The sequence below is a fragment of the Mytilus edulis genome, chromosome 14 (assembly GCF_963676685.1).
Source record: "Mytilus edulis chromosome 14, xbMytEdul2.2, whole genome shotgun sequence".
Classification (NCBI taxonomy): Eukaryota; Metazoa; Mollusca; class Bivalvia; order Mytilida; family Mytilidae; genus Mytilus; species Mytilus edulis.
This window is the reverse complement of record NC_092357.1, coordinates 39,761,898-39,782,815: the sequence shown is the minus strand read 5'-3', so window position 1 is coordinate 39,782,815 and position 20,918 is coordinate 39,761,898. Positions and strand designations below refer to the sequence as shown.

The 20,918-nt window shown below is 31.2% G+C and overlaps 1 protein-coding gene across 2 annotated transcripts; it reads right to left on the bottom strand.

Moving 5' to 3' along the window:
- Positions 1–495: 495 nt before the first annotated feature.
- LOC139503808 (interleukin-1 receptor accessory protein-like 1-B) lies at positions 496–20,790 on the bottom strand. 2 transcript variants are annotated; one of them, XM_071293736.1, is made up of 9 exons: positions 20,667–20,790; positions 19,066–19,341; positions 17,030–17,154; positions 16,308–16,432; positions 15,918–16,043; positions 14,738–14,993; positions 13,548–13,685; positions 11,151–11,287; positions 496–3,602 (listed from the first exon to the last, which is right to left on the bottom strand). In XM_071293736.1, the coding sequence occupies exons 2-9, from the start codon at positions 19,323–19,325 to the stop codon at positions 3,144–3,146; spliced, it is 1,626 nt and encodes a 541-aa protein (XP_071149837.1). In that variant the 5' UTR covers positions 19,326–19,341; positions 20,667–20,790; the 3' UTR covers positions 496–3,143. The 2 variants fall into 2 exon arrangements, with proteins under 2 accessions (XP_071149837.1, XP_071149838.1); XM_071293737.1 differs by lacking the exon at positions 20,667–20,790 and adding an exon at positions 20,464–20,578.
- Positions 20,791–20,918: the final 128 nt, after the last annotated feature.

The following is a 20,918-nucleotide window of genomic DNA, read 5'->3' as shown; positions in this document are numbered from 1 at the left end:
CCACACCAATTAAGAATTTAGAATAATATTACCTGAACACCTCTTTAATACTACTGCACATAAATAACTTTCAAGACGAAAAACAACAACAAAGACATATTTTTCTACTGGAAGAACCTAAATATGATAATCTTCAAACAAGAGGTACATGTTTAAAAGGGTGATGGCCTGGTGGTTATACTTATTGCACAGCTAAAGGCAATCCTAGTTTTTGTGTTGCTTCCAGACAGACAAGAGAAGTCAATGCTATGATATATCAATACATCAGTCAGCCTGTGGTTGCATGGGTTCTTGAACAGTCAGAGACCTTGGAACTTTCTTCAAGTGATATATTCAGAAAACTGCATTATTTGTAATCAAATATTGATAAAAATGTCTTTATCACATTCACATTTTCATTTGTTCATCAATATTTGCAATGAACAAACATAACGTTTCAATTTTCACATCTAAACTCATAGGCTCTCATCAAGACATAAAATAAGAATATATCACTTCACAAAAACTATTTTATTAAATAGTTCTTAAATAACAGATACAATATACAACCGATCTTTAGACGACTAATAAAATTATTAGATTCTATAAATATAGGTAAATGTTATACACCATATATGTTCAATATACTGTCTAATTATAAAATAATAAAAAGAGTAGAAAATAAAATTCTTAAAACAAATACTAAGAATCCAAGGGCAAAATTAAAGAACATTCTATCAGAGTTTCAAGCAGAAAAAAATGTTTATCTAAATTCAGATATCAGTATAATAATAAATTTAGTTTACACATTGTTCATTAAAATGGAACTTGCCTCCAACCTCATTATATCTTAACAACATTTTTCTACCTAGTGTTTAATCAATATATAATATTAATATTTTCAGTAACAAAATATATATCTTAGCTGGAGTTTTCAAGCTTTATAGATTAGTACAATACATGTATTTGTTCTTGAGCTCACAAATATATGCATGGCTTTGTTTGAGATTCTAATTTACCCTTCAGAAAATATTACAACCATTTATTATCGAGATTTTTAAAGAATGGACAAAATTGTGAGCTTGTATGACAGTTTGTATATCACGATAATCATGATATTATGACTAGTTCTTTTTCAAAAACTGATATGTTTTTGTATTTCTAAATTGCATTCATAGGCAAGATAACATTATCTGCAAAATAAGTTAACGAGTAATGCATTATTTGCATTCCAAGCCAGAAATAAGAGTATTTACAAAATATTAGAAATTAATATAAATTAAGGAATGTATCTCCCTCGTGCAAAGCTTTGATTCCTTTCACGGATTTGGCTATACTTTTTGGACCTTTTGGATTATAACTCTTCATCTTTTATATAGTTTTGGATTTCAAATATTTTGGACATGAGCATCACTGAAGAGACATGTATTGTCGAAATGCGCATCTGGTGCAAGAAAATTGTTACCGTTAATTTTATTACTACCACTGGGTCGATGCCTCTGCTGGTGGACTATCAGTCCCCAAGGGTATCACCAGCCCAGTAGCCAGTACTTCGGTACTGGCATGAAAATACGGATTTTTTTGTGTTATTAAAATTTGCTGTTACAAAATATTAGAAATTAATATAAATTAAGGAATGTATCTCCCTCGTGCAAAGCTCTGATTCCTTTCACGGATTTGGCTATACTTTTTGGACCTTTTGGATTATAGCTCTTCATCTTTTATATATAGTTTTGGATTTCAAATATTTTGGACACGAGCATCACTGAAGAGACATGTATTGTCGAAATGCACATCTGGTGCAAGAAAATTGGTACCGTTAATTTTATTATGAATTATAATAATTGCAGAACAAACACATTGTCTTTCTTCATGACTATCATTCTATAGAATTTTTATTGACAAGAAATTCAATTTGTTTCTAGAAATATTTGCACACAAACATTTTGAAAAGTGTGTTAAATAATAAACATGATAAAACAAATACTTAATAAACAAATATGTGTCTTAGGACCAAATGCCCCAATTCAAGCTATTCACAAAAATGGGACAGACAGAAAAATAATATAACAACTAGTTAGTTAATAAAAAGAAGCATTCTTTGAGTATTGCATGCCAATACAAAGTCCCCTACTGGTTAAACATTCATTGTAATAGAATGAAATTCCAACTTGATCTATACCTTGTCATGGTGTAAACAAAATGAAATAACAAACAAACCTAAAACTAAATTCTTCAAACAATTTACAAACAAAAGGATAAAAATTCAAAATGTCATGTTCCTTAAAAAATCTTTAAAAAATTTTTCCTTTGAACAATAATTAATAAATATTTTATCAAAAATTAAATTCTAGGAAAAGGGCTTTATCTGAACAAAAAGAAAAGCTAAAATCGTGAAAATGTAACTTGACCTGTAACTTATCATGATAAATCAATAAACCAAATATTAAAATTAATATCTTCAAGCATGAAGAAAAAAATCTGTGACCACGAATACCCTACAGTCAAAATTGGACAGACTGAAAGATAGAAGGACGGAAAATGGAAGGTGATGGGTAACACTGAATGCCCCAGTTGCCTACCCATCAGGCTGAAAAACATGGATCTCTAATAATCTTTTCTAAATTCCATAACAAATATCAATAATTTCATAGATTTATATCAGATGAAATATAATAAATTTAAAGTTTGTTCCTTTAAAATAATGATTCTGTTCTTTCACCAATGAAAATAATGTACAAATGATTACCCTACAACAATTCATGAATCCACAGTCAATCACATCTAAAACTAAAAACAGTAAATGTGACACCACCACAACTTGAACTTGATCTTATTCCATGGTACTAAACATTGTGTATAAGTTCCAAAAAATTTGGTTGCAATCTTGGAAACAATTATTAAGTTAAATAATGGAAAGGAAAAATTCAGCAATTTTTTAACATATCTAAGAGCAGAAGTGACACCTTAAAATTCGAACTAGAACTGTGTTTTTGTACAAGCATTGTGTATGACTCCCATAAAATTTGCTTTAGGCAAATTAAAGATTTTTGATATACAGACAGGCCTAAAGAAGGGCAACACTAAATGCCTCCTCCAGTGATGGCAGGGGCATAAAATATATAGAATAGATATGACCTTTTGTCACTGTTTGTCACATAGAATTAACACAGTAATGGCTTCTGCTCATCTAAGCTGATCCTTCTGCCAATACAGGAGTCCTGACTTGTACATGACTCTGTACTCTCAAGTCTCTGACTGCGATCACATGTTCTTGGTCTGACATTGACCTCATTTTCTATTGTTTCCTTTTTATTCTTTTCATTTTTCAAATTTATAATAATGTGATCATACCCCTCAAAGTTTTGGTCATTTTCGTCATTTTCATTTACTTGACTATTTTCCTCTGTGACTGGACTTTTCTCAATGTATTTGATTTGACCTTCATCTTCACCTTCTTCTATCTTTTGAAGGTCATCACCTGGTTTTCCAATTGCATCATAAAATCTTTGCCAAAAATGTTGTGCAATTGTTTTGTCTGTGAAATCTAGGAATGTCTTTCCCATCAATTTTGCTGGCACTTTACATTTTCCATACTTGATTAAAATCAGAACATCCTTCCGCTGAAAAAAATAAACATGAAGTTTTTTATTTAAATGTATAAAAATGAAGAATTTTTTTTTTATGAAAACCGGCAAAATTCAAGATGCAAATTTCATGAAAAAAAAAAAAATTCCACTAGTACAAAATGTTGTATAAACGGTTTCAAATTAAAATTAAAAGGTTAGGATACATTCTACAATGTCAATGTGTCATCTAAATCCTAAACCCAATATTGAAATGTTACTTCATATTTAAATGATTTTTTATTAGTAAAATAATCCAAATAAATATGGTTGCATGGAGGTCACACATGGTATTTAACAAAACATCCAAGGGACATATCTCTTTTTGATCGTCCACCATTAATATAGAACTTGTCAGAGATATTGCTGATATTAACCTATAATACAATTTTTATTAATATCTGGCAAGAACTGTACCCATGAGAGGGCTAAGGAGGCCATTTTTAATAAATTTAATATTTCCAAAGGACATAACTTTTATAAAAAAAAACTAATAGTACATCATTTTAGAACTTGTCCAAGATATTGCTGATATTAACCTATTATAGTATGAGTTTCATAAAAATCTGGCAAGAATTGTACCCATGAGATTGCTTACAAGACTAAATAGACAGACGGATGCCCAGAACTTCCATGGCCCCTGTGGGGGCCACAAGAAACTATTTGGGTCATTTTGAGAGGGTAGTGACAAAGTCTCAAGGGGAACCTCTGACATGCTGAACAAGTATAAGTAGACACCTCAGGTAATCAAAGAGCTGATAGCTCTGAGGTGGAAGAAGGTGAATAAAAGGTAACCTGAATTACCACAAAAGCAGCCCCACTAACCAAGGCTGCTTTGATCCATTATCGTTATGATGTATTTTTTTTTCTTCAAACAAGAAAAGGTCATAAGTACATGGATTTCCCATCCGTACAATCATTTTCTATGTTCAGTGGACTGTGAAAATTAGGTAAAATCTTTAAATTGGCAGTAAAATTAAGAAGATCATATCATAAGGAACACATGTGCACTAAGTTTCAAGTTGATTGGATTTCAACTTCATCAAAAACTACCTCGACCATAAACTTTATAACCAGAAGCAGGACGAACGGACAGACCAGAAAACATAATGCCCATAAATGGAGCATAAAAATAGTAAGGCTTGTTACATACCCGCCAACTTTTGAAAGTTCCCATAGGGGTTTTTAGTGCACAACAACAATTTTAAGGTTACAATTTTAAGGTTACAATTTTAAGCGAAGTATTTTGCACGATCTGGATTGTCTAGAAAAAGTGTCATATTTGTATGATAAACTTATATGCCTTTTTCAAAAGTCTGTTTGCATGATTCTAGTTATTAAATCGGTAGAAGAGACGAAGCTAGCAGATCAGTGTTTATTTTCTTGCGTAAGAATATTAGATGCTTGTTGAAATTTCCAATTTTGAATTATGCACACAAAGATGGACCTTCAACAGGTTGGGAACAACACTCCAAATGAGGGGTAACCTTATTGGAAGAACATTACAACCCACTGTAAAAAATGAGCACATTTTTATTCATATTATTTGATGAAACTTTCCCCCAAGAATTTTCCCACTTTTGAGTTTAATAAAAATCTTAAAAATGTTCTTTCTTTTTTTTCAACAGTAAAATTACCCCTTGTTTTAGGAACAGTCCCTTATGTAAGGGTCACCACTCATAATTGGGGGGGGGAGGGGGGGGGGGGGGTCCCAACCTGAATACAAAAATAAAATCTGTTACAACCAGTATTATGTCAATAAATTAGTGAAAAAAAATACTATTTACTATCTTTATCATGTTTATGGTACTACAGTAGACTCCGGACAATCGGATACCCAAGATTTCAGCTAAAAATATCCGATTACCCGATATATTCAATTAGACGATGAAGTATAGTCAATGAATATTCTACAATAATAAGTAGATCTATTGCTTAATATGTGAAAGGGCTGGAGGATTGATGGAGTGATTTTTATCAGTTACATCACCACGATGTTTGGGAGAAAAATTATCAGCTGATTATGTAGCTAATGATTAAATTTGTTTCCACTTGCAGTTTTTAAATCCTATATTTATTAAAATCTATCAAATGTCCTGAAATATTTATGTAAATTATTATCTTCCATCCATAGTTTGTCTTTACTTGTTTAGTAAACAAATTATTTACATTTTCACACAGGTAAACTAATTTGGCTATAAATAGATCACAGCATGTCTGAGTAGAATCTCTTATCTAAAATCGTAATTGTTATAATTTTATTTCTTTAAATAATTAAATTTAAATTTATGAAAATAATCATGATTGATAAAATAGTATTGCATAAAGTTTACGCTTTCAGAGACTATTTATGTTTAGGTCATGGTTCTACAGGCTGGAATAGGATCCCAGTTAGGGCAACCAGTCCGGTACCCACAAATGTAGTTCTTGAAAAAAATATATAACTTTTGTTATAAATAGTGTAGTGTTATTATTTCACTAGTTCTGTAACTGAATGTAGATTTATTTGAAAGGGTAGGCTTTCTAGTTTGAATTTCTGTAAAAATTTTGATTGATTTAAATGTAATCTGGCGTCAGTACATAGAGTAAATTGCCTAAATTCTAGCCTTTATTCTTTCCCGGAAGTAGACAGACTGACCCTGTTGTCAATAAAAACAAAATTTTGCAAAGGAATGCCGGTCATGAGGCACTGAGATTGTACTTAGACACTTCAAAATGAATGCCTAACATGAACCAGAAGTCCCAAGGTGGCTATCAAAATTATTTATTGAACAGGACCCTATGTATTTACTATGATTTTCAATGCGTTCCAATGGGGCAAATAATTGGGTCCCCGTTCCTGTCAGAGAGCATGTTTTGAACACTTCAATCTGCAATTGTAAGCTCATTTTTGAAGTTTCATGGATGAAATTTGGCTACAGGCTTCAAAATTCAATAAGGAAAGCAATGATGTAATTATTTTTAAAATTTGAATTAAACTTTTTAAATTAAATTGAAATTTAAATTTATGAAATTTAAAAAAGTTTGTTTTTCAATTTAAAGTTTAAAAAAGGGCACAGAAAGGTCATTTTGTCTGTATTATGTATTCCTACACTTTTAAGTTAAAATGCAGGGATTTTTGAAAAATATCAGCAAACAGTATTAGAAAGAGCCACAGGGAAAGAAATAATAAATGTGTTATATGGGATCAGGGGACAGTAAAAGATGGAAAATATGGGCTTATTTCTTTCTAGTATCTTATTTCTGGGACCTGAAAAAAGAAAAAAATCCCGTAGTTTCAGTTTTAGGTCTTTTAATAAGTTTTTGATAAATTGTGGCTATTAAATAAATTATTTAAGTGCCACAGTTCAGCTATGAAAGTTGTGTGCAAATACAGCTCACATTTATTTAGAGCCGCATCACACACATAACCACATATTATTGTGTAAACTCAGAAACACTTGCCAGGGACTCTCTAATTTTACATTTTTTGGAAGATATTTAAGGAGTAGGGCTATAATATAGCTTATTAAAGCAATTTAAACTGAAGTGTATAACAATTTTAGACTCCCTTTTAAAGATTTTGATGGTCCTTAAAAGGACCGTTAATTTTATCTGTATCTATTTCAGCAGTAGATGAATGGGGCTATATCTTCCTTGGTTTTAGAACTTTTGAACATCAGCTTCTGGTTAAGGAAACACTTAGTGCTCTTTTAATAGTTTCACTGTTTGAATTTCATTTCCATTAATGCTTCTTTCCTAAGTTTCATTTTTAAAAGTTCCTGCATTAATAACTTGTCTTTGTTATCTATATTCAGGTTGCTGAACTTGGACAAAAGTACATGGATCTCAGCCACTAACAGTTTCAGTGTCCACGAGAACACACATATGAACTAGTGGGACATTCAGACCAGTTAAAAGTACAACAACGCACAGTAGCATTAAGCGGTCAGGAAGATCAAGGATTGCCCTCCACATCTGTTAAACTATAGGAGGTGCTGTTTGACTGGTTTTAGCTACAAGTGAGAACTTCTCTGCATCTAGCCTCTTATATTGTATTTTAAATGAACTTAGCAGACTATTTGAAGACTTTGTCTCATATTTTATACCCTTGTTATGGGGTATGCTTGTTTTGCATATGTAATTCTTTAAAACGGAAGATTTTTTTATTTTAATTGAAAAAAATAATATTTTTAATTTATTTTTAAACAAATTTTGGTTTCAACTAGATTTCCATACAAAGAATGAATTTATCTATCTTATGCAATTTACAGAATGTAAATATCTCTTGAAATAAAAAAAGTTTTGATGATTTTTAGCATATTTTCTTCATGAATTTAAGATTTTCTCCGATCAATTTTTTGGTATTTGAGATGTTATAGATAAGGATCTATAATTCTGTAACTGTTTGATAAATTTTTTTGAAACTTTGCATAAGGCCACGGTTTTTTAATTTGATGGTTTACGGATTTTCCCCATGAAAAAGTCGGGTCGGTCGGTCGGGGAAAAAAAAGAAAAAAAATCATCTTTGAAGACAGAAAAATACGCAAAATCAATATATATTTCACCTTTCTAACAATATGTTTGTTATGCTATTTTATCATCATTTCTTAAATTTTAGTTCGATGAAATATTATTGCTCAACTGTTATAAACATCGCATGACATTGTCTAATAATTTACAGTAAAAAAAAAGGGGGGTGCACGGTCAAAGACGAAATTAAATCGTCATTTCAGAAACAAGAAAAATAAATTCGCGTAGCTCTTTATCAATTCCAGAAAACTTGGTGAAAAATGATCTTCAAGCACGAAAATTGATAAAGAAAAAAATGTAAAAACGTCGTACGAAAATAAGTTTCAACACACGTGTTAAAAACCTAATAGACTCGTCCACTGGAAAACGAGGTTATCGGGTTAATCTGTTGTCTCGCATTCCCATTTTTTTTATCCAAATGGACGATAATTTTTTTATTATCTATGAAACAAGAAAATTCCAAATGATTTGTTAATATTCAGTACTTCAACTTGATGCCTTTACCCTGTCCACATTTGGACAAGTCTAATTCTATGAGATGATGCATCTTACGGACTGATGACAAATAAGGGAAACGAACTTATTGTGTAATTGGTTTTAAACACAAGTTTCGTTCCGCAATATTATTTGCGCAAACGACATTTCAAGGTCAGTTATAATTGATTTGTCTATTTTTAGAAACGTAAACTGGAAGTTTTATTTTTTCACAACAGAAAGTGTTATCAATTTTGTTAGTGATTAATGCATTTCATTTCATAAAAAAAAAATTATTTAATTATTTTTCAGGGATAATGCATTTGTTAGGGTCGGCGGGAATAAAAAAGCATGAAAAGTCAATTTTATTTTTATTCTGGAAATCGGAAAAATCGGGTCGGCGGATCCGTAAACCAACAAATTAAAAAATCCTGGCCTAATAACTACTGAGATGTATATCTTTATTTTAAAAGTGCAGTTTTAAGTCTGGGGAAAAAAATAAAGTCTGACAGGAATAGGATCCCAGTTAGGGCAACCAGTCCAGTACCCACGAATGTAGTTCTTAAAAAAAATATATAACTTTTGTTATAAAAAGTGTAGTGTTATTATTTCACTAGTTCTGTAACTGAATGTAGATTTATTTGAAAGGGTAGGCTTTCTAGTTTGAATTTCTGTAAAAATTTTGATTGATTTAAATGTAATCTGGCGTCAGTACATAGAGTAAATTTCCTAAATTCTAGCCTTTATTCTTTCCCGGATGTAGACAGACTGACCCTGTTGTCAATAAAAACAAAATTTTGCAAAGGAATGCCGGTCATGAGGCACTGAGATTGTACTTAGACACTTCAAAATGAATGCCTAACATGAACCAGAAGTCCCAAGGTGGCTATCAAAATTATTTATTGAACAGGACCCTATGTATTTACTATGATTTTCAATGCGTTCCAATGGGGCAAATAATTGGGTCCCCGTACCGGCTTCTTCACATATTTGTAAACAAACCAATATGGCCGCCACACGTGATTACCTTTGCACAAGTGAAAAAAATATTTCTGACAAAATTCAGATTTCTCTTGTCAAAAGGGATTTATATTTATATTGCAATAAATTATTCAGAAGAAGGTACATTCAGTTTCAATTATATTTCTTATTCTATGAGCATTTAGAGTTTAATCAAATTCTTCCAACAGTAACGTACTGCTCTTGTCAACTGAGTCTTGAATAATTTTATAAATACCAAGGATTTGTATAATACTTAATAGATTCAAACAATTTGAAGTAGAAAGGCATCTAGTTCACATGACAAGGAAAACAATGAATAAAGACACCAATTTAATAAGAAATAGATCCTTTTTATTTATTAAAAACAAAATCTTCTTGTCTGCAAGATTGCAAATTCGTAACTTCAAGGGCGAACTTGTAAACAGGGCGAGTTGTCCCGATACCAAATTTACGCATGCGTACTACAGATATCTACAGTAAAAACATCCGGTTACAAGGAAACAAATAACGTTCATTGATTTCATGTGGATGAGATGAAATCTATTAATTTACATAAATAAAAAGGTCATATTTACGATAGTGATTGTTTTTCAATCCTAATTTACAAATTAAATGATTCAGATGCTTAATCATGTGTAAAAATCGGTGTCAGGAATCTCAAGTTGTTATGAAATTGTAATACACAGAAACGAATGCAGCATACGGAGGCTCAATGAGTTTAAAGTCAGTCCCATAGGTCTTCAGAAGACTTGACGTCTTCTTCCACCAAAAAAAAATCAATTGACACAAAATGAGCATGAGTCAGACCTCTTTTGTCACCAGGGAGGTCTATGTGCACAATTCCTTCATAAAACAGCCATACTCAACTTGTTAACTTGCTAACTCTACAATATGTTTACACATATATTGCTCATCAACTAACTGTTAGCAATATATGTGTAAACATATTGTAGAGTAAAACCCTTGACCGTGCACAGGCTGTATAGCCAGTCAAGGTTGTTATTTCATATATATAGAAAAACCTGCGCACATGAATCTTTTTTTCGAATTTACAAGAAGCTGAGATTTGTAGTATTAAAGAAAAAAGTGAAAGTAATTTCATGGAACAGGCCACACATTTGCAATTTTACATTCAAGTCCTCTCTCCTTCAGACTGAGTTATAATTAATTTACCATGTTTACATTATCTTATGTTTAAGACTGAAAGTTATAAACTGTAGATTCATTATTTGTTGAAAACCGATTTTCATGGATTTCATGTGCATAGGTAAATCATGAACTTTCTTTGCCTCTCATTGACATTCTAATAATTCATGGAACAGGCCACACATTTGCAATTTTACATTCAAGTCCTCTCTCCTTCAGACTGAGTTATAATTAATTTACCATGTTTACATTATCTTATGTTTAAGACTGAAAGTTATAAACTGTAGATTCATTATTTGTTGAAAACCGATTTTCATGGATTTCATGTGCATAGGTAAATCATGAACTTTCTTTGCCTCTCATTGACATTCTAATAATTCTATTTCATTAATGTTTTATATGGCATCTTACCTGTGATATAGCCCTATTGTGAGCTTGTTGAAGTTCAAACTGGCCCCACATCGATTTCAGGAAATTCTTTGACATAACAACAACAGTTTTTCTACTTTTGTATATTGAATCCATGACATTTTCTGCAATGGCCATACCTGTATAAAAGATGACATAAAAAAAATGAAAAAGTGTCTGAGGATACAAATGCCCTTGCCCAAGCCTCACTATTTTTCTTATTTAAAAAGGGGAATTACTGTAGAACAGTAATAATGACTCACTGTCAAAATCTGTATTTGTCTGTGTGTTGTGATTTTTAGCATTATGTACTGGTATGAGTCTAATAAAATTTGGAAGAGTTTATATTTAGTTAGTGAGGAAAAGAAATTAGGACATGAATGGACAGTCATGGGTAACACTAACCAGTAATATTTAAAAAAAAAAAAATTATTTGTAGGAATATAAAAATATTGATTTAGGATATTTTGGTGAAATGATTTTTTTTGCGGTTATGAATGCAAGTTTTCATACAATTTTCTACAAATTTGGAACTTAATATTTGGTCAAAGCAACTACTATTTCAGAAATAAAAGACGATGAGTTAAGAACAAATAGTCTGACCACTCCACATGGTAATCTTGACTTTCCAAAGTCAGGTACAAAAATGTACCATGGCAAAGATATGTCTTTGCAAACATCTTTTACAATTTTGCCAGAAGGTGCTTTAAACACAAATCACTCAATCAATATATTGGTTTGCTGTTTTTTACCAATACTACCTTGACTGACTATCTTATTTTTTTTTAAATTATAAACACAGATACATTTAGTTTGGCCATTAGATAAGACTGAAGTGGTTTGTTATTGATGTTTTTAATGTTTGTTTGAAAATGGGGAGATAACTCCATCTTTTAGAAAAATCTTAAAAAGTTAGAAAATATGGTTACTTCCCTTTTATTCATATACCTAGTATCTATTTTAATGAATCATCAACAAACATACCTTTAGTTTATAAATTGTGCGTAAACAAACATACATCTAGTTAAAGTCATATGAAACTTGATATCAAAAAAAATTATGCATATGTTTTTTATAACAAAATGGATAGTTTTCATTATTAAACTTATGTAAATATATACTTTTTTCTGAAGAAAATTCTTTAATTTGTCCACATTTAGAAGAAGTTTACTGTTTTTTAATTGCTTGCTTCCATGAAGCAATTCGCCGACATATTATCTGTATGCAAAGTGACCTTAGCGTGAACCTTCTCATAAAAATCCAGTGGTCGCAATACGCATGGATTTGCCACTGAAATAAATTATTATCTGATTGTACATGTTAAACATGTGCTCAACATCCATGCTTTTTTGTTGATTGTATACTATAGGTGACAAGCAGTGAACTTGGGAGTCAAAACAAGGCATTTGATGAGTTGCCATAATTGTTAAATCATAACAGACAGAGAGAAAAAAAATGATTATACCGTATATTTGCATAAAAAATGATAAAATCGTGCACAGAAGACCAAGTTCATGATATATATATGCATTGGTTCAAGAATTGGATAAACATTAATTTTCACCAATCACTGGTTTCATATGACTTTAAGACTGACATGATTTGTTATTGATGTTATTGATTTTTTGTATCTTTTGTTTCAAAATTTCTTTTTAAATATGGGGAAATAGCTCTATCTTGTAGAAAAATCCTTAAAATTTAGTAGATGTGGTTACTTCCCTTTTATTCATATACCTAGTATCTATTTTAATAAATAAAAAACACACATACACTTAGTTAAGACTGATATGATGTTACTGATGTTATCAATGTTATTAATATTTTGTATACATGTCTCAGTCTGTTTCAAAAGTTTATTTGAATATGGTAGATAACTACTACTTGCAGAAAAATCTTTAAAATTTAGTAGATGCAGTTATTTCCCTTTTATTCATATACCTAGTATCTATTTTATATAAGACCTTAACAAATGTATTAGGGTAGGAATGTCTTTTCCCATCAGGCATCAAACGGTCAACTTCAGCTACCATTAGCAAGACTTTGTTAAAATTATACTGTGAATGGTCAAAATATCCTTATCTTGGTTCCTCAGTGATCTCAAATAGTTATCATTTTCAGCTATTTTTAAAACTAAGATGATTTGTCAAGATATCCTTATCTCGATTCGTCAGCGGTCTCAAATAATTATTGTTACTGTTATTTTAAGCAGAAAATAAACGAGATTTTCCAAAATCAGTCAATTTTTTTTATCGTCTAAACATGCGTAAAGAAAGTGTAAATTTTGTTGTATGTAATGTACCAAATTTTACTTGTATTGTCATTTGGCAAGATATTCCCCATTATTCGACATAAAAGTACCTACATGTGTCTAATTGTATAAATTATCACTGGTAATCATACCTGGCACAAAATCTTTAAAGTCGATGTTGACATGGTAACCATTTTGAACAAGTTTTGTAAACAGTGTTTCTTTTACCCATTTTTCATCCTCGCTACTGTAGGATATAAACACATCATATTCTAATTTATGCTGTGGAACTGCAAAATAAATAATATTTTTGCTTAATCTCCAATGAAATAATTTCATGCATTTAAAAAGAAATTTTTAGTGAAGGATTTATTCCCACTAATTTTGTGATGAACATAAAATAACAAAAAACATTAATAACATTAATAAGGTTTATTTGTTCTTAAACATGCTTAAAGGGGCACTAGCGGTCAAATTTATGGTCACCGATTTGACTCAAATTCTAACATTTTATTTATAACAATGTAAAACATTTATCCAAACTATAAAATGTCTTAAACAAACAATTAAGAAGACATCAGCTCAATGATATGAAGATTCGTTTTGTGTGTATTTTAGTTTAGACGCCATCTAATTAGCTATAGAGTTGACCCCCGATGACCATATAAGCGATGTAAACATAAATACAGTTATAAATAGATTAAGCAACTTGTGCAATTGGATTTTTATAGGTCTGTTAAATTTGTATTATAGATTTAAAATATATATTTCTCATTGTTTTTTACCAGTATAAGAATGACTTTTTTGTGGATTGAATTAGTCAATCAAATGATTTACCTTTGTTTCACTTTCAATGTTGACATTTTTGCCTTTAGATAAATAGTACACAGACAATGCATGTGTTTATTAATCTCTAGCGAAGGGGTTAAATTGAAGTTCACATGAATACGGATTTAATTAGGTTGAATTATTCTCTTGCAAGCAAATAATTCAAAATCAATGTTTCTAAGCTTAATTTGACAAAATTAAAACATTTCGACTGCTTAAAGTGAATTATTATTTTACTATTTCACTCTCATTATTGACTAAACAAAAAAAAAAATCATACTTTAGATTTTTTATATATATCGTAGCTACATGTTAAAGGAAGATAAGTTTAAAAAAAAAAAAAAAAATGAAAAATAAAACCTTAGTTGCTATCAGGTTTGGACTTTGATAACGCAAGAATTTAAAATTCACATAATAAATTATTCAGGGTTTGGACATTTTTCAGAGATTTATTTTTTCCTAATTTTGTTAAAACAATAAATACCACTATTTATTTATTTATTTGCATACAAACCTTCATAATGCTCTAAGTCAGGATCTTCCCAATCAATTTTCTCATTACGTTTTCTTCTTATAACAGCAATCACTATAGAAATGATTAACGTCATAACTACAAACCCTGCCCCTCCAGAAATAGCTACTAGGAGCCATAATTTGACTTCTCCACTTCCATGTTCTCCTGGAGCCACATCTCTCAGTAAAGTTATATTCCTTGAATCGGAACCTCTACCATTCTTTCCATAACACTCATACACTCCCAAGTCATCAACCTATCAATACATAAAATATGACATGACAATTTGCTAACCACATGACCAAAAATAAAAATATTATTGTTTTATGTTGCTTACCTACCTACCTAAAAGCAGCCTACCTGAAAAATATTATGACACAAAATATTTTAAATATTTCCTATTTCTTTTTTGTCCTATGTTTTTTCTTGTCTCAAACATGTAACAAGTTTCTTATATATGCATGATTTTTTGATTGGTTGTTAATGACTTTGAACTAGCTGTCAGTTTACTGTGAGTTCTCTCGAATCTGTACTTTGTTTCTTTTTGTTGTTGGGATGTACAAGTACCTGATCACGTCCAATTGTATTTTTGTCCATCTGATGAGTTAAGCCTTTTTCCAGTGATTATGATAGTTCGTTCTAATATGTTGTACTGTAATACCACTGTCCCATGTTTAACCCTGCCACATTATGTATGTATGTGCCTGTCCAAAGTCAGGAACCTGTAATTCAGTGGTTATCATTTGTTTATGTTACATATTTGTTTTTCGTACATAAATAAGGCCGTTAGTTTTCTTGTTTGAATTGTTTTACATTGTCATTTTGGGCCTTTTAAATAGCTGACTATGCAGTTTTGGCTTTACTCATTGTTGAAGGCCATGTGGTGACTTTAAGTTGTTAATTTCTGTCATTTTGGTCTCTCGTGGAGAGTTGTCTCTTTGGCAATCATACTACACTACATCTTCTTTTTTTATAAAATAAGTTGTTGCCCCCCCCCTTAAATAAAATACCAGCATTTAAAATTTTGGAGTTTGAGCCGCGGTTTACATGAAGAACAATAGAATCATCAAAAGAAGTTCTGAAAACCCATTGGTGGGCTTCAGATGTTTTCCGCTCATAGGTAGGGGTTGTTGTCTCTTTGACACATTCCCATGCAATTTCCATTCTCAATTTTACTTACAGATATATTCTTTATTTGTAACATTAAAACCGTCTGTCCCTTAGTTAGGTTAAAGATCTGGTATTCCAGGCTAGTGTTATTATCATACAATAAATCTCCATTTTTTCTCCACTGCATTTTGTCAGGCTGGAAAGACAAAATCAAAAATATACTAATTATCTAATAAAAGCAAAAATGAAAAAACTAGAATTCACAAATCATAAATCAAAGGATTTATTTCTTGTAAGTACATGTGAAGTAGTTCATACATGTACCAGTTTATTTATGCAACAAGATGCAACTGATTTTTTGTTGTTGAGCTAGAATTCCTACAAGTTATCCTTACTTGGGGTGTATTTGTGTACATCTGTGTTGGAATAAACTCTTAATTTAGCTTATAAAATAACTCACCGTTGACTTTTGAGTCCCAACATCAAAAGTACAGCTTATGTTTGTACTGGATCCCAAAATAACTTTCTGTTCTTGATCTAATGGTTCAGTATGAACAATTCTAGGATGGGTAACAGAAATAGACTCTGTAAAAAAATATATTTTAAATTAGACAAAACTATTTAATAATCCCCCTTTCATTATCTAATAGTGCTTAATTTTTAAAGTTTTGAATGTATGATAAACAACTGGATTTCTTTTCATAAAAAATCTTAAGACTAAAAATTATGCAATTTCAGGAAAATCTTCATGTAGATATATATGTCATGTATGTAGTAGATATCAAAGTGTGTGTTCTTAAATTGGGTCTCATTGTGGGGGAGGATTCTGATGCAAGTTCCTTCTTATTGTTTTATCATAATCTTGTATATTGCTTATCATTGCAACAACAGTGCATGTGATTTTTCATGTACTGACCAACTTTGTTTCCAGTTTTCATGCAGAAGAATTTGAATTCCACATGTCATGCTTACAAAAAATCAGCCAATTCCATGTCATGCTTAGACCAGAATTATTGAGAATGAGACCCATTTACTCACCCAGCTGGATTATCCAAAATAGCAAAAACCTTGCAATTATTTAGGAATTAACGGTACATAATATGTGAATGAATGGTAGATACAGCTAGGATCTGTCTTTAAATAAGATTGCTAAACAGCAAAAAATATCTAAGGATAACTCACCAGTCACCAAAATATATCCTTCGTAGCTGATAGAACTGTTAGCCACTACAGCATCACAGGAATAATACCCAGAATCCTTCTGTACAGGAAGTTCTATTCTCAAACGTTGTTTATCAAGTAATATAGTAAAAGTATGTTAAGGATAAACCATCATCATTTACCTTGTTTTTGATTATATTTTTCTAAAATATATTAAAGTACTAGCTACTTTCTGACCATATCTAATCTTTACTGATAAAAGCAGGGAAAAAGTTAAAATATATTTTAAACAGAAAGTTTAAAAAAAAAGAGGCTGAAGATAAAAAAGGTATATTGAACTTAGTCAATAACAAGCTGGCAAACCCAGGAAAAAAACTAAAAAAATACCAAAAGTGAAAAGACTAACAATAGCCTAGTCAGAACACAACATGGAAAACTTAAGACTGAGCAACACAACATGGAAAACTTAAGACTGAGCAACACAAGCCTCATCCAAAGCTATGGGGTTATCTCAGCAAATAAGGAATATAAGCAGATCAAGCTGAGACCACATTAGACATTGGTTGTGAAATTACTCATGTAGGAACAACGACATTTGGAAATAAGTCTAATTGTAATTGGGCGATATGATATTCACATATGAAGAAAAAGCAATGGAATTATGGAAACATGGAGGTGTTTGTTACCCTATACAATTTATACCAACCTCTACTTCTTATCTTGTATATTGTATATAATATCATGAATATCAGATAATATTTTAACAATGTATAGCTAAAGTAACTAAAGTTCAAAGGGAGGTAATCCAAATTGTTTTCATCAACTTTTTAGCAATTGTTACATGCAGTTAATTAGATTATTCATTTCTTTTGATATATATTCATTAATAACATGCAGTCTGAGATTAAAATACTGGGTCAGATTTAAATATGCTAGCTCTTAATGGTCTGATGAGAAAAGTATCTACTTTCCCAAGAAAAATATTTTGACTGACAAATTCATGAAAATTAATATCTGTGGTGTATTTTTAACCAAATTTTCCCAAAAATAGATGAATTCTTCTTAATCTGACAAAATTTTCAGGCGGATTTATAGGGTTTTTCAGGGAGGGGGCAGGCCCCCTCCCCCTTTTTCTGGGGAAAAATAGTAGATTATATAGAGAATCACTGAAGCATCACTTGAGCAGGCCTCCTCTAAGGCAGTCAGTTGGCCCCCACTTATGAAAATTTCTGATTTTACAGAACTTGATTAAGTGAACCTTCAAAACATTTAATAATCCAATGTTGATTTTGGGGGATTTTTTTTTAAAGAAAATTCATGACATAAGTTTATAATTGGGGAAATGGTCACATTAGCAATGATTAGACTAACATGTATTACCATCATCAGCGGATAACTAAATCGTATTCATCTTAACACCTGAGTTCATCCTTAGTTTTGGTGAAGTAATTGTAGCTTGTTTTTTTGTTTACGTGATGGTATGCCATTGCATGTACTTTGGAAATTTTGGTTTTTCTTTCATGCAGTTAATCTATCATCGACTTAATGACTCAGGCCTAAAATAAAAAATTGTTAGTTTCCCCAATCCCGACCGACCCTGCAAAAAGGGTGCTACTCATAAAATTTTATTGTCAAAACTAAGTTGAAAATTATTTTATTCATTTCAGATTTTCAGGCTTGCAGCATCGCCCAATACTATGTGATACTATTCAGCATGTTCAGGCATTTTGGAAAAAATAAAATTATTTCCCTACCTACCAACCCACACCTTGCTTGGAGAAACAGACAACATATTAATTTAGGCCTCAAGAGTATCTAATTGGTATATATTCTGTCTCTTTTTAACCATTCATCTACATTAATATATTGATTTAACAAATTTGAAAAATATTAAGTCAAAATATTATTGGATTATATAGACATTATGTTATTGTTTATAATGATATTTTTTTATTGTATAATATGTGCGCTCCTGGGGTCCCAATTTGGTGAATTAAAAAAAATTATTCCTAAGACAAAAATAAAAATATCTATTTTATATATCTAGGAAAGGATATTGTTGATCTGACTTCAGTTCTATTCCATCTTTGTACCACGTAAGGTTGACAGTTCCAGAATTTGAAATCACTGAGCATAACAAATATATTGGACCTTCATCTTCTGTATACATGTTTTGTTCTGGCCATGTTGGACATGGATAAAAATTGACCAACTCAGAAGTCTGACATCGACCTGAAGCTGTTGCAGTCTTCCCCATAGGACATAAAATGGCCAGTACAACTAGGCATGGAATTTCCCTTATATGAAACTGAAACATCTTTCTTGTATAATACCTGTTACATAAAAAGATAGAAACATGCAATTACTTTGATTTCTTTACATATTTTATTCATACTAATCATGCACTAATAACAGTGACGATGCCTACATAAACAGAACTTATTATTTTCAGTAAACTACTGTCATAACAGATTCATCTAACTACAGTATCCTGGAACATGTGGAACTGGCATATTAAAGGATAAAGTACAATAAGGCCTGTTTTTGGCCCCCGCTATTTTCTCATTTTTCATATTCTGTTTTTTAAAGCTACTTATCAGGTTAAGATATTCCCTTAGGTTTGAAGTTTGTTTGGCTGAATTTCAAAACAATTAATTTAAAAAAATGAGTGAGGTAAAGAAGGTTAAAGGGCACCAAAAATGCCAAAGAGGGAAAAATAACGATTTTTGGTCATTGTTTCTCAAAATTCAAAAGGGTGCACCTACGTGACCCAGAGAAAATTATGGTGATGAAGACAGCAAAAACAGTGCTAATGACATTGGAATAAAAAAAATCCTGGGTCACGTTGGTGCAGGCACAAAATAAAAAATGTTGTACAATACGCCTGAAAAGTGAAAAATAATATCAATATTTGAATAATATCATAAAGTTTACACCCTTCACCTCACCCAGTTAAACTTCAAACTTCAGGCATTTAGGAATATTTTAACATAAAAAGTGGCTTTCAAAAACAGAATTTGAAAAATGAGAAAATAGGGGGGCCAAAAACAGGCCTAAATAGCATACCTTGTCCTTTCTGCATGACAAATCTTCAAGAAGTTTTAACATGAATAAGGGGAAGAAGAGACTTGGAATAATTACAGGGGAAGATTCAGCAATTTTAAAAAGACATTTAAATTCAATGATTGTCCAATAAAAGGGCTTTCAAACCCCGGAACACCCCCCCCCCCCCCCCCCCTTTTCTCATTCAGCCACTGAATAAGAACATTATGAGGTGTATGCCATGTTTTTTTATCTACATTAAATCAATCATAGACACTTGCAAACAGGATTTGGATTTTTCTATTTCTTTGTTTACAATGACCATCAAAAGTTTCTATTTTTAAAGTTTTACAATTTAGTAGCCATGGTAACTTTTTATCCTATCCCCTTGGTTCTGTCAAACCAAAACGTACCTGTAATAATGCGATATATAAAATGTGCAAAGGCATTCTTCTTATAAAACATGTTGGAAAGGTCAAAATATGCAACAAAAATGGTGCATAATTGCACATGTTGATTTCTACTTTCGTTTTCAACAGAATCAACATGGAATGAGATTATCATTTCTAATCGGTTCATTCTCATATCTTAATGATAACAAATAAAAGATACTCACAGACAAATATATTTCCGACCTTCCTATGATAGGAACAGAAGGTTTGACCTGGAAAATGGACAATCCGAACATGATCCGGGAACATCAATGACCTGAAACTGAAAGAAGGTCTGGAGAGGTTTTCCGAAAGTGTAATCTGGCGGGAAACTGGTTTCCGGAACCCGAACGTCAATTTAAACATAGAGCTACGATATTTAGTTAAAAATACGTAAACATATGACGCAATCATGCTAAATCAAGCAATGCTTTTCA

What these genes read in the sequence shown, in the direction of transcription:
- LOC139503808 (XM_071293736.1), bottom strand. Translation starts at nt 19,325, where the DNA reads ATGTTTCAGTTTCATATAAGGGAAATTCCATGCCTAGTTGTACTGGCC. An exon ending in TACAAATAAAGAATATATCT is followed by an intron (nt 14,994 to 15,917) that starts GTAAGTAAAATT and finishes ATGTATTGATAG; the next exon opens with GTTGATGACTTGGGAGTGTA. An exon ending in CTTTAAAGATTTTGTGCCAG is followed by an intron (nt 11,288 to 13,547) that starts GTATGATTACCA and finishes TCTTTTATACAG; the next exon opens with GTATGGCCATTGCAGAAAAT.